This window comes from Dreissena polymorpha, chromosome 9 (genome assembly GCF_020536995.1).
Source record: "Dreissena polymorpha isolate Duluth1 chromosome 9, UMN_Dpol_1.0, whole genome shotgun sequence".
Classification (NCBI taxonomy): Eukaryota; Metazoa; Mollusca; class Bivalvia; order Myida; family Dreissenidae; genus Dreissena; species Dreissena polymorpha.
This window is the reverse complement of record NC_068363.1, coordinates 94,214,358-94,228,385: the sequence shown is the minus strand read 5'-3', so window position 1 is coordinate 94,228,385 and position 14,028 is coordinate 94,214,358. Positions and strand designations below refer to the sequence as shown.

Here is a 14,028-nt window from a genome sequence, read left to right as displayed (position 1 = left end):
ATAACTGATGTGTTTAACGTGCTGAAAGTTTCTTAAAGCAAGATCGGGTGAACACCGAGGCCTAAGAGTCGGGTATCAGTACTTTTTTTTTACTTTTTTTACCCGAAAATTCACGTTTTCCCTTAAAAAAGTAGAAAACACATCCATTATTATATAAATCATATGTTTTCCCGCTAAAAGTAATCCAATCAATAAAATACATCTTAATAGTGATTTTCTTTTAATATTGGCCGCGAAGACTCGGTAAATGCGCTTTTTTAAGGTTATAATACACTATTTCCATTTCCCATATGGTCCCATTATAAAACCGCCAACTAACAAAGCATTTTTTTTATATTTCATGTATATCAAATTTTGCAAGACCGGTATCATTTTAAAGATAAATCTGTCATCTTCAATAAATGCACTCAAAAATACATGGTCTCGCAACTTCTAAGAAAGTAAAATTCGAAGAGAAAAGGAACTCTTTAGAAATAGGCACTACTTTCGACCACAGAGGGATACAAAATGATTTAGTGTAGTGTTACCTAATTTCTGCGGAAGTTACTTTTTATATTGAGACCGGACCAAAACGGTGTCTATATGAGCTAACTGAAAATATTACGGCCACACTAAAGGTTACAATACACTTATTATAATTAAACGCGGTACGGTGGAAAACGGAACAACTAAAACGACGAAGAATCGATTTTAATTCGTTTTCCATTTTCATAATCCTTTTCTGTACGATTGATTTTTAATTTCAATTAGTTTTTGTGTCGCCTGACTATGGTCATGGGACATATAGGTGTTACTTTGTCGGCGATGGCGTCGTCTGCGGCGTCACACTTTTCGAAAAAGGATCATAACTTCTGTGTCCCTTTAGATATTGCTTTCATATTTGGTATAAATGTGTATCGGGACAACACCTTTTCATACCTTTGCATGCGCATACAATTTTTTACCCCTGTGACCTTGAACTTGAGGTAAGCGTTTAGAAATCTGCGACCGCGATTCGAGATCTGCGACCGCGATTCAGAAAAGACTTATTACCACTGTGTCCCTTCAGATATTGCTTCCATATTAAGTATGCTTGTGTATCTGGACAACACTTTTCCATGCGCATTTAACCCCTGTGACTTTGATCTTGAGGTCAGCGTTCAGGTTTCAAAATCTGCGACCGCGATTCAGTACAGGCTCATTTCTACTGTGTCCCTTCAGATATTGCTTTCATATTTGGTATGCATGCATGTGAATATGGACAACACCTTTCCATGCGCATAACATATTTACCCCTGTGACCTTGACCTTGAACTTGAGGTCAGCGTTCAGGGTTTGCAATCTGCGACCGCGAATCGAAAAAGGCTCGTACCTACTGTGTCCCTTCAGATATTGCTTTTATATTTGGTACGCATGTGTATCTGGACAACACCTTTCTATGGTCATGAAATTTTCTAACTTTGGGTCCGTGTTCCGTTTTGGAAATCTGCGACCGCGATTCAAAAAAAGCTCCTAACATTTGTGTCCCTCCAGATATTGCTTTCATATTTGGTACGCATGTGTATCTGGACAAGATTTTGCCATGCGCATACAAGTTTTGACCCCTGTGACCTTGACCTTGAACTTAGGGTCCAGGTTTAGATTTCGAAATCTGCGACTGCGACCTAAAAAAGGTTCATAACTACTATGTCTTGAGCTTTACTTTAAACATTACATTTTTTTGATAATTTCTTTTATGCCCCCGGCATCTACGATGCAGGAGGCATATAGCGTTTGTCCTCTCCGTCCGTCCATCCGTACGAAAATCTTTGTTAACCCATTTTGACCGCTTCCTCTGACATCAATACCGCTTGCTTCAGAACTTGCATGGATGTTGTCTCTCATCAACCTGCACAAACCAGCATCACCCGACCTCATTTTGACCTTGACCTTATTTTGGACTAAGACTTATTGCAACGGGCCAATTTCTAGGTTAATCCATTACCATCAGGCGACACATCCAACTGCGGAGTTCTAGTCTGTAATACAAATCGTAAAAACGATGAAACGAACCTTATCTGAAACGAACCTTATCTGAAACAAACCTTATCTGTTGCCCTGGGATTACATAAAAATAATTTGCTTTTGGAGTGAGCTTCATTCACATTCATTCTGTTGAGGTCAGTTAAATGTTATGATTAATGACACTACTGTATGCGCATATGTGTGGCATTAATTTAGGGTATTATCAGTGTTATAAGGTCTGGTCAGTAATTAAAACAAATATATATATACAAGCTCAGTTGCTAGAATGCTGAACCACAGACATCAGGGTCGGTAGGCTCGATTCTTGGCCCGGAAACATAATTTATTTAGGGTATTGGTAATTACATTATGTATACGGTCATTCTCCACATACAAACTTAATCATAGACATGCTAAAGATATGCCGGGTATCACCATTATTCCTGGTTTAAAAAAGAAAAAAATGTTATGAGTATTTTGTGAATTGTATACCTTGTATGTAAAAAGTTCATTAAAACCTTGGTAATAAGAGCTTTGCTAGTGTCATTTGTGCTTTGCTATTGTAATACGCGCTTTGCTACTTTCATTAGTGCTTTGCTATTGTAATACGGGCTTTGCTATTGTTATGAGCGTGTTGCTATTGTAGTAACAGCTTGCTAGAGCGCAGAGCCACATACATCAGGGTCGGTAGGCCAGATTCTTGGCCCGGAAACATATCTCGTTTAGGGGATTGGTCATTACATTATGTATACGGCCATTCTCCACATACACACCAAATCATACACATGCTTCACATATAAATATGCCTGGTATCACCATTATTCCTGGTGAAAAAATAATTTAATGTATTGAGTATTTTGTGATTTGTATACCTTGTATGTTAAAAGCTCATTAAAACAGTGTTATCCATTTGATTGTCTTTACCTGTATAATTATGTAAGTAAATGGTAGACATGGGATTTAAATTAATCATTCCACGTGCGATACACTGGTTCAGAGAAAAAATAAAATGTAACTTTGAGAGTCTCCGGAACAAAACATGTGCTAAATGGAAGCTTTGTGATCACTTTGTGTCCGTCATATGCCGCGCATCATCCGCCATCTGTCGTAAACTTATAATGTATGCGGTGTTAACACTCTAGAGGCCACTTTAATTGTCCAATCTTCGTGAAACTTGGTCAGAACATTGTTCCCAGTATAATCTCGGCTCGGAGTTTGAACCGGAATCACCCGCGGTCAAAAGTTAGATAAAAAGGAAAAAAAACAACACTTTTTTACACTCTAGAATTCACTTGTTCATCAAATCTTTATCAAATTTGGCCGAGCATTGATCTTTTTGTATATAGGCTTAGTTAAAAATGGTTTCACGTTTTAACACTCTAGGAGACACATGTTTGGTCCAATCATAATGAAAATTGCTCAACACATTTGTTATAAAGATGAACGTCCAATAACGTAATCCTGTGTTATTGAGCTTCATTATTATTTCAGATCTTCTCAGGCGATTGGTGGACCATTACCGTGACAGTGTAATCTGCGTACCCATGTCCACATTAAACCCCAGTCTCGATAAACGAATACAAGAAATCTATGCCGATCCAAAAATACACAAGATGAAAATCAAAAAAGATGGTAAACACGTGAAACAAGAACAAATACACAAATACAGCGATTGCTTTTCCGGAGGGTTAAGCCGTATATATTTACAAGGTGAGCCTGGCAGCGGAAAATCGTATTTTGCTACCAAATTAGTCCACGATTGGTGTAATGTGCATGCGCCGATCGTGAAATCTACAAAAGAACAAAAGATGTTTGGTGACGTTGATACCCTTCAGAAATTCAGGGTTCTGTTGTTCATCTCGTTGCGCGATTCGAGAGAACAGACACATGTAACTCGCATGATAAAAACCCAGCTCATCTACAAAATGTATCCGGAAAACGAATGGGATAGTGCGTACGAACTGGTCTTAAAAATATTGAAAAATGTAATGTATCTCATCATTCAAGACGGTTTGGATGAGTGGCCATGTATAGAATCTCTGCCTTCCATGGACGGAATTCCTAAGGACCAGCGCATTGTACTCACAACTTCTCGACCATGGAAACTGGCTGATGAACGTATCAGGAATTCACAAATTGACATTCTGTTGGATCTAGAGGGTATAAGCAATCCTGAAGAATTCAATGAAAATATATTACGATGCCTACTTAACGAATCAAATGATATCAAAGAAAGCGTGAGGCTGTTTAAATTATTCCTTCGCAGTAAAAACCTTGAGTCGATATCATCTTCGCCTATGCTGAACACTCTTGTCCTTCGTACGTGGGTAGATGATAGAGCTGAGCGTCTCACCGGATCGTCACTGTGTGAACTGTACACTGCTATGCTTGAAAATCTGTGTAAAAAAGCTAACTCACAAATTGGTTATTTCGATCGAGATGACCCATCGACTGTATACTGCCTTTCAGGAACGAAATATGTGAAACCAAACATAACACACATTGATTCCATTGCAAAAGCCGCGTTCTCATTTTTGTTTTCAAATAAAAAAGAATCATCACTCGTGTTCAGCGACATAGACTTGAGGGCTCATTTGCCTGAAATTGCAAAGCAGTTCGCACTAGAATCAGGATTATTATCTGAAAGAAAAGGTAAAAAATGTCAGACAGTGTCGTTTGTCCATAAAACAATCCAGGAATTTCTTACTGCTTTTCATATCCATAGGAATGCAGACGTAATTGATGGCGTCATTTCCGGATATCTCAAACGCCATGACAATTCATATCTTGACATATCTCAAATGTTTATATTCCTGTGTGGCTTCAACGTTTCTGCAGCGAATAAACTATCTACACTGATGAATGAGCTTGACTTTAATAGCAAGTTTCACTATTTTTTCCAAAAGTGCATCCTCTCGGGTTATAGGGAGGCTGTAGCCAACAAGAACACTCCAATACACCTACATCTGAGTCACTTTAATTTCAACAGTGATGATGCCGAAGATTTAATCCAGATCTGGGCACTGAACACTTCACGGGCTCGATCTTTACGTGTTTCCAATCACAACAAACCTGTAACAATACGTTCACAAGACGCGTCGTCTTCCCGTTGTCAGGGACCTGGACCTGTCGCCTTACCTGCACGTAAGGATCATGGCGTCTCTACACGAGACGACGAGAAACAATTCAAATCGTCTGAATCTGGTATCGTGATCGACTTGTCATCGTGTCACAACCTCGAACTGCTAGAGCTCCGAGAAGAGCGATGTACATTGCAACCACATGCGCTGGTGGGACTGAAGAAGTTGACACATCTGGAGATAGATTGTAAATGTGAAGCGCTCGACTTGTCACATTATGAACACATACAATCAATTAATCTTAACCATGAAGTAACTTTATTACCATTCTCTCTCAATAATTATAAGACTCTTCAAAGTATTAAAATGCTTACAACATATGATGGACTAGATTTGTCACTGTTCGAAAATTTAAATTCTTTAACTATCAACAATAATGTGAAAGTGTTACCGAAACCGCTTCTCATACACAACAAACTTACTCACATTGCATTGCATGGGTTTGATTTCAACAGTGTCGACAATAACGCCGTTCATACATGGTGTCTACTTAACGGTGCTGATCCAGTGACATGTGCAGACTATACTCCAGTACTCCACTCCATAGAATATATTGATTTAACTAGAAGTGAAGTCAATGACTCCACCTGGCTACGCAGTCTGTTAAGCACGATGTTGACACTCAATCATAAGGTGAAGTGTAATCTTGTGTTGAAGGTTTCATTTGTGGAGTTTTCAGCAGTCTCAGGAGCAGGAGCATACATAATAACGGATGTAAACAATACATGTACAATCAGAGTTTATAGCGATAGTACTTGTCTAGGGGAGATTCTGCACGGTCTGAATGTAAAGCATCTGAGACTGCATTGCAAATATATTGTTTCGAGACCGCGGAGTGAGTTTGAGCGGGCTGGGTTTATAACCGGTTTGAATGTGCATAATGTACCTCATGTACCGTCACTGTCACGATCACTAACATACCTCTCACAGCTGGAAACGCTTGCAGTGTATTCTGATTCACATGTATATATCGACCTACAGCTTCCTCCATCATTGAAGTATTTGACTGTCTATTATGATGGATTGTCTCCATCAGAACTTCGCCACCTGATGAAAAAACTGTCTGCATGCACTCAATCACTTGAGTGTAGGTTGGAATTCGCTTGTTTTAAAATTGAGGATGAACGCACGATCAATAAGATTCCACCAGAGGAATACATTCCCATCCAACAGGAACTTGACGCTTTAGAGCACGTTGAAGTGAAACGATTTAGAATTTATGACCGGACACCTAACACCGACTATGAGTCTTCTGCTGCCTGGTCTGTACGTGACAGTGTTGCTGATGATGGTGATTATGTTAACAATATCATAGATGATGAGGTTTTTGAAAGCTTTCTTTACGGCATCTTCGGACGCGCGTTAAGGTTGAGACATATAAAAAAAATTGACAACATCAATCGCATATCAATAGGACTTCAGATTAATTAATGTACCACCTTGACCTAGGTTACGAGTTTACATTCCTAAATGATTCCCGTATGCCTATCATGACTTAATGCCATTTCTTATTGTTAATGTTGTTGTCATGATGATGATAATCTAATGCACATGTTAGGATTTCAGTCGAGTAGTTCCTAATTTAATTGTTTCCGATGATGTTGATAATGTTGATTTTAATGATAATATGAAAAACAGACGGAACAATAATGAATACGACAACAATGACGATGTTGATATTGTTTGAGCTGCCACAGGTAATGATGATGATGATGATGATGAGGATGGGAATGATGATGATGACGACGACGATGATGATGAGAAGGATGCTACTGCTGCTGCTTCTGTTGTTGCTGTCGCTTTTGCTGCTGATTATGTCTCAATAAGACTATGGATTTCAAAACAGTACAGTTAATATTTATAAATATAAATAAGTGTAAAACAAACTCCAAGTCATAACATGCCTAGACATGTACAGAAAAAGGCAAATTTTAAAATTCCCCCCAAACACATTTTATTGGGAAATCAAGACATTCTAATAGGCATACCTGGTTACAATTAAATGGGATGTAGAAAAGCAACACATTTAAAACAAATTAAAAAAGTATTGTTGCAAAGAAGACATTTCCACCTTCAAAGAACTTCAAAATCATTTATATTTGTCGGCATTCAATTCGTGGTTTAAAAAAAAAGACTTGTATGGACACGTATAAACCATTGATTTCTGATTTCGGAAAAAAGCAAGAATTTGCCTAAGCCATTTTCCAAATGTATTTGTGTTAAGTTTGTGGACTTAAAATCAACCCACAAAATCAACGAAAATAATTTCCCACTAATACTTATGATTACACAATAAACAGTATTTAAGTTTCACATCAATAAAGAATCCCGCTTCTTCATCAACTTCTTGTCTCTGTTGGCAACGTATTCCTTCCCTACAGGACTCAACCTGAGCTCCAGTATGTTGTTAAACTTCTGTACAATCTCATAACACACTGCAGTGTCTGCCTCAAAGTCGCGGTGTTTGAACTCGTGCCCATTGAAGTAGGCAAGACGGAACACTGATTTACCTGCACAACAGAAACAGAGATATACTATGTATGGATGAAAAGTATATCTTGTGATTGTTCTGTTAAAGTTGTAACGAGATTCTTAGCTATAAGAGGCTTGCGGAAATATATATGAAGGCCTAATGGAGTTGGAGTGTTGTAAGACTATCATCATTGTTGTATATAATCATCATCATAAGCATCATAATCATCATCACTACAACCACCACCATCATCATAATCATCATCACCATCACTACAACCACCACCATCATCATCACCATCACTACAACCACTTCCATCATCATAATCATCATCACTCAGGCTTTTTCCGCTCCATTTTGGGAAAACGCCACACTGGAATTTTGGGAATTTCGCGTCGTGAAAACCCCCATTTTGGGAAAAAAATTAATCGCAAAATTGGCTCAATTGGGAAAAATTATCGCATGTAAATTATTTAAAACAGTGTTTCTTATATTTCAAAGAAGCCGTTAACTGGTAAATAACGACTATTTTGATAACTTATTATTAAAATTTTACAAAATATTATGAACATGTGTGATTAGTGCAGGTTTTTTAATCTGAATTTGGGGAAAATCGCGGGAAGCGCCGGATTTTGAGGATAAAAAGTTAAGTCTTAAATAATCATTAACATATTTTACAGTTCTTAAAACAAATTCAAGGCAACAGATAATTTAATTATGCAATACTTTCTATTTTCTACACCAGATCAGGTCAACTTATATATTTAAAGGGTAAAAAAAAAAAAAAAAAAAAAAAAAAAAAATTTTTTTTTTTTTTTTTTTTTTGAATTGGGAATTTTTTTTTGAATTGGGAAAAAAACAACCAGATTTGCATTGGGAATGGGGCCGAATTTCGGACCCGTGGCATAGGGCGGAAAAAGCCTGTCACTACAACCACCACCATCATAATCATCATCACCATCACTACAACCACCACCATCATCATCATCATATCCACTATAATGATAATCTTCTTCATCATCACTACCACCACCACCACAATCATCATCAGCATCACCCCCACAACCATAAAATTTCCAAATTTGTACTCAAATTATAATTTTATGAGTAAATTATACTTACCTGACATATGTACTTTAGGATTCTATCTCGGCCCGAAAATAACTCGCTATACGGTAGGCGCCGCATAATAGACGACTACCGGAAATAAACAACTTTCGCGCATGCGTATCGTAGTTTCCTCTCCACACGACCTCATGCTCGAATCACTTTCCTTGGCGCCTTCGAAGGCCTCAGAAAGTAGTCTGAAAAAGAGGGGAGGAAGGGTGGGTTTGTACATATGTCAGGTAAGTATAATTTACTCATAAAATTATAATTTGAGTACAAATTTGGAAATTTCATTTCCTAAATTATGTACTTACCTGACATATGTACTTTAGGATTCCTTCCCAAAGCAGTCCCTCTTTGGAGGCGGGTTCAGGTACTTTCTGACCACTCCAACAATTATAGTAGATCTTCTCATTCCAGAGTTTTCTATATCTTCTATTTCATAAAAACTGCTACAACAGTCCCTCTTATATACACAATAATAACTGTACACAGCACAAATCATGTATTCTTATTCACTTTCCCACATATTTAAACAATATATTTTAAAAAATATATGATGGATAAACCACTACTTGTGGCCGTCATATATATGATATGTTCCATACTGTTGACTTAAAAACAGTTCACTTTCCGGAAAATAACTCGCCGGGGAGAAAAACATTATTCTTTAAGAAAATCAAATGATACATCTTTAAAATAGAACTTCACAAAAGTAGATGATCTACTCCAATCTGCACTGTCTAAAACATCTTTCAATGGAGCTCCCTTAAAAAGAGCCCATGATGGTCCGATTGACCTAGTTGAATGACCTTTAACTTTAGATACATACACTTTTTTCATTTTGTATGACTTTTGAATAGTCTTAACAATCCATGACGAAATTGTCTGACTTGAAGCCGCTCTATGCGGTTTATTTACAGTTAAAAATAATTTCAAAGAGTCCTTCTCTTTTGAATTCCTAAATTTTTCTGTTGATTTCAGATAATAAGTCAATGCTCGTTTTGGATCCAACAACTTGTTCTTTGGAAAAGCAGGAATAAAAATAGTATTGCTCTGATGTGAACCTCTGTCCTGTTTCGATAAACCATGCCTTATGAAAGTTACACCTTTTGCTTGTACATTCACAGAATTTTCTCCCAATGTCAAAGATTGTAAATCCCCACATCTGCGAAAAGTTGTAATTGCTATGAGAAAAACTGTCTTGTAAGTTACATACTTTAAACTGGCTGTCTTTATTGGCTCAAACGGTGGTTGCTTGAGGGCATCTAAAACAAACAATAAATTCCATTCAGGTACAAGTCTTTTCACTGGTGGCCTTTCATTGAAAATGCCTTTCAGTAAACGAATAATATAGGGATGTTGACCCACTGGTATTCTGTCCACCGGGTTCAACATAGAAGACATCATTGATCTATAGCCTGAAATTGTTTTGTATTTTAAACCATCTTTATATAGATCAGCTAAAAAATTAGCACAGTTATTTAAAGATGGACTAAAGGGATCAATTTGTCTTTTACCACACCAGCTATGGAATTTCCTAAATTTACATCTATAATCTTTCTGAGTTCCGATTCTCCATGATGAACACAATAATTTTCTAGTTTGTCTAGAAAATCCTTCTGTTTCATACCGTTTGTCGATAATCTCCATGCAGTCAGTTTTAGAAATTTTGGATTCGGATGTAACATCCCTTTCTGAACCAATAAATCTTCCATTTCTGGAAGCTTGACTGGTGGAGCTATCAACAACTGAAGAATCATTGGATACCAATGCTGACGTTCCCACATTGGTGCTATCAGAATCAATTCGCACTGAAACTTCATCATGTGTTTGAGTACCTTGCCCAACAGACTTATGGGTGGAAATGCATATGCCATCATGCCTTCCCAACTTATGGACAGAGCATCCTGTGTCAGTGCTAATGTATCTAGATTCCATGAGCAAAACACTGGACATTGTTTGTTCTCTGCTGTCGCAAACAAATCTATTAGCGGAGTCTCCCACATCCAAAACAGATGGTTCACTACAGTCTTGTTCAGTGACCATTCTGTAGCCTGAAGTTGGTGTCGGCTGAGAAAATCCGCTAATACATTTGTCTGCCCCTTGATATGTACTGATTTCAATTTCATATTGTGGTGTAGAGCTAGGAACCAGATTCTCTGAGCTAATTCGCAAAGTCTCATCGATTTTGTACCTCCCTGTTTGTTCAAATATTGAACTGTGCTGGAATTGTCTGATCGAATCAATACATGTTTGTTCTTTAATATCGGAACAAAATTTTCCAATGACAGATGTACCGCCTTCAATTCCAGATAATTTATATGCTCTGTACTCTGGTTCCTGGACCAAACACCCTGTACTACTTGGTTGTTCACAAAACCACCCCATCCCACCATTGATGCATCGCAAGTCATTGTTATCTGCGGTTGAATTGGTTGCAAAGATACCCCTTTTTGAAAATTGGCTTGATGTAACCACCAATGGAGACTGGATTTCACAGACTGTGTACATGGGACCTCCCAGTGCAGAGACATTCTGGCTGGACTCCAGTTTCGTAACAAATGCATTTGAAGGGGTCTCATATACAGTCTTGCATTTGGTACAATTTCTAGTGTGGATGCCATCATTCCAAGAACTACCAAATATTGTCTTGCTTTTGTGTAACCATTGATTAGTAGATGAATTGCCTTCACTAATTTCTGAAATCTTTCTGCCGTTGGATAAACCAGGCCTTTCTTTAATTGAAAAACTGTTCCTAAATATGTCAGAATCTGTACAGGAATGAGAGTGGATTTGTTTTTGTTTATTATGAAACCTAGATTCAGAAGAAGATTGAGCGTTATCTCTCTTTCTGTTAGTAATATTTGTCTTTCTTGATTCAGTTGTATCCAGTCGTCCAGATACACTGCTAATCGTATGGCTTTTACTCTTAGATAAGCTGCAACAACTGACAATATTTTTGTGAAAACTCGTGGAGAGACAGTTGGTCCGAAACATAATGTTTTGAATTGGAAAACTTTCCCCTTCCATGCAAATCTGAGGAATTTTCTGTGTTTCTTGAATATGCCTATGTGAAAATAAGCGTCTTTTAAGTCGAAAGATATCGCCCAATCGTTCTTTTGAACTAGATTTAACACTTTTGTCAATGTGTCCATCTTGAAATGTTGCTTTCGGAGGTACCGATTTAGAGGTTTTAGATTTATGACTGGTCTTAAATCTCCTGTCTTTTTCTTGACTAAAAATAGAGTACTGTAAAAACCTGTCGTCCAATTTGTTTTCGGTACGATTTCTATAGCATTTTTTTGCATTAAAGAATCTATTTCTTCCTGCATAATATGTTCGTTTTCGATACTGACATGAGTTTGTTTTATACCCTGAAAAATTGGTTTCTTTATGAATTCCAATTTGTAACCCTCTTTTATAATTGATAAAACCCATTTGTCTGTTGTAATCAACTGCCAATTTTTTTGAAAATGAGTTAATCTGTCCCCTACTGGTATCTCCGGTCGCAACATTAACAAACCTGACTGGTCATTGTTTACTAACCTTGGCAACTGTAGCCCTTGGTCTGTTATTGGCTGCATAGTTGCCCCGACCTCTCGAGCCACCAGCTCTGTGCTCTGTTCGAAAAGTACTTCGTGGTTCCGCATTGTATTTTGGAATGCGAAATGTAGGTGGCGCTCTATTGTATTCATTTGGCTGAACACCCATTCTTGTATTTGTCTTTACATATTGTCTTTTGACAGATGTTTGCTGTTCTGTCTGTTCACTGGCTTTCCTCTTATATGTTTCCTTCTTTTGCAATTTTTCTGGCAATAACTCTTCAAGTGTTTTTCTTTTGTCTTTCTTTTGTTTGAGAGTCTTTTCCAATTCTTCACCAAACACCCCGTCCCCTCTCAAGGGTAGGTTACTGATTGTCCTTGAATCATCAAGTTCATATAAAGAAGTCTCGCTCATTGTGACTTGTCTACGAATGATATGAAAAAATGCTCCTGCTCTACCAAATTGATCTAGACTTCGTGTGGATAAAGCAAAAATGTCCTTCACTTTTTTCTCAATGTCTGGTTTATCTGTAACCATGTCCATTAACATTGCAAGAGCTTGCTGCATGTACATCTGTGTAACAATACCCATGTAGACACTTTGCTGTCCTCTGTATGCGGTCTTCTCCACCATTTTGTTTGGTTGTGAGAACAGAAAAGTTCCATGTTTAGCGAATGAAGCTCTAGAACCAAACTTCTTTGTTAGACACGTGTCTACAATATCGTCCAATGTAGGTACACGTAAAAAATGTTCAGTGTCTTCATCAACTGGAAATAAATCTTTGCACTCTTCAGAAAATGCTGTTACATTATTTGGTGTTTTAGACCGATAGTTTTGTTCCAAAATTTCTTTCTGCGAATTTTCTAAGCAAATGCCAGTTGGCTTTTGTGCATCTTTTTTCAAACATGCATCTTCTCCAAAAATGTCTTTCAAACACCTGCGTACACTAGCACTGTGCTCTGTGTCTTCTTCTTCTGAATCAGACAACGAAAAATGTTCAGAGGAAGCAGGATGAATGGAAAGTACGTCATCTTGACGATTACTTGTGGAACTTTGACCAGTCCTCTCTTCAAAATTGGGGCTTTTATCACTCCCCTGGTCATAATTGGGGCTTTTGCCATTCCCCTGCGTTGAATTACCATGTCTTTGTGACTGGCATTGCAACAATGCAACAATATTGTGTAAAGTATTTTCAAGTTTACCGTATTTCTCGTCAAAACGTTCCTCTAATAAGTCTACTTTGGAACGTCTTTTTTTCTGCTTGCCAGACACTGTGTTATTACTCACGTCACTGTGTCCCATATCTTCTTCCTCGTTATCCACAAACGGAGAACGATTATTATTATTTTTAACAAACACTTCAGCCATGCTGAAAAATAGCGAGTAACAAACGCCTTCGAAGGCGCCGAGAAGAAAAGTGATTCGAGCATGAGGTCGTGTGGAGAGGAAACTACGATACGCATGCGCGAAAGTTGTTTATTTCCGGTAGTCGTCTATTATGCGGCGCCTACCGTATAGCGAGTTATTTTCGGGCCGAGATAGAATCCTAAAGTACATATGTCAGGTAAGTACATAATTTAGGAAATGAAACTCACCACCACTGTCACCAATCCATCATTATCATCATCAACACCACCATCATCATTACCATCACCAACATTATTATCATCATTAACACCATCACTACCATCATTACCATCACCATCATGATCAAAGCAATGAGCCGATGACATGTCAGAGTAGTAACATATACTCCTGATAAAGTTTTACTCAAGTCAT

At 37.8% G+C, this 14,028-nt stretch overlaps 3 protein-coding genes and 1 pseudogene across 7 annotated transcripts in view; 1 reads left to right on the top strand and 3 right to left on the bottom strand.

The window, feature by feature from the left end:
- Positions 1-14,028, bottom strand: part of LOC127844952 (target of rapamycin complex 2 subunit MAPKAP1-like) — a 567,740-nt gene that overhangs the window by 211,077 nt on the left and 342,635 nt on the right. The window lies entirely within an intron of this gene.
- The window catches only part of LOC127844950 (ankyrin repeat domain-containing protein 50-like), a 492,344-nt gene that overhangs the window by 254,693 nt on the left and 223,623 nt on the right, over positions 1-14,028 (top strand). The gene's annotated exons all lie outside the window — the stretch shown is intronic.
- The window catches only part of LOC127844953 (target of rapamycin complex 2 subunit MAPKAP1-like), a 225,492-nt pseudogene continuing 218,040 nt past the window's right edge, over positions 6,577-14,028 (bottom strand).
- Positions 8,744-13,713, bottom strand: LOC127844951 (uncharacterized). The gene is made up of 3 exons (XM_052375518.1): positions 12,253-13,713; positions 9,018-9,971; positions 8,744-8,900 (listed from the first exon to the last, which is right to left on the bottom strand). The coding sequence occupies exons 1-2, from the start codon at positions 13,615-13,617 to the stop codon at positions 9,939-9,941; spliced, it is 1,398 nt and encodes a 465-aa protein (XP_052231478.1). The 5' UTR covers positions 13,618-13,713; the 3' UTR covers positions 8,744-8,900; positions 9,018-9,938.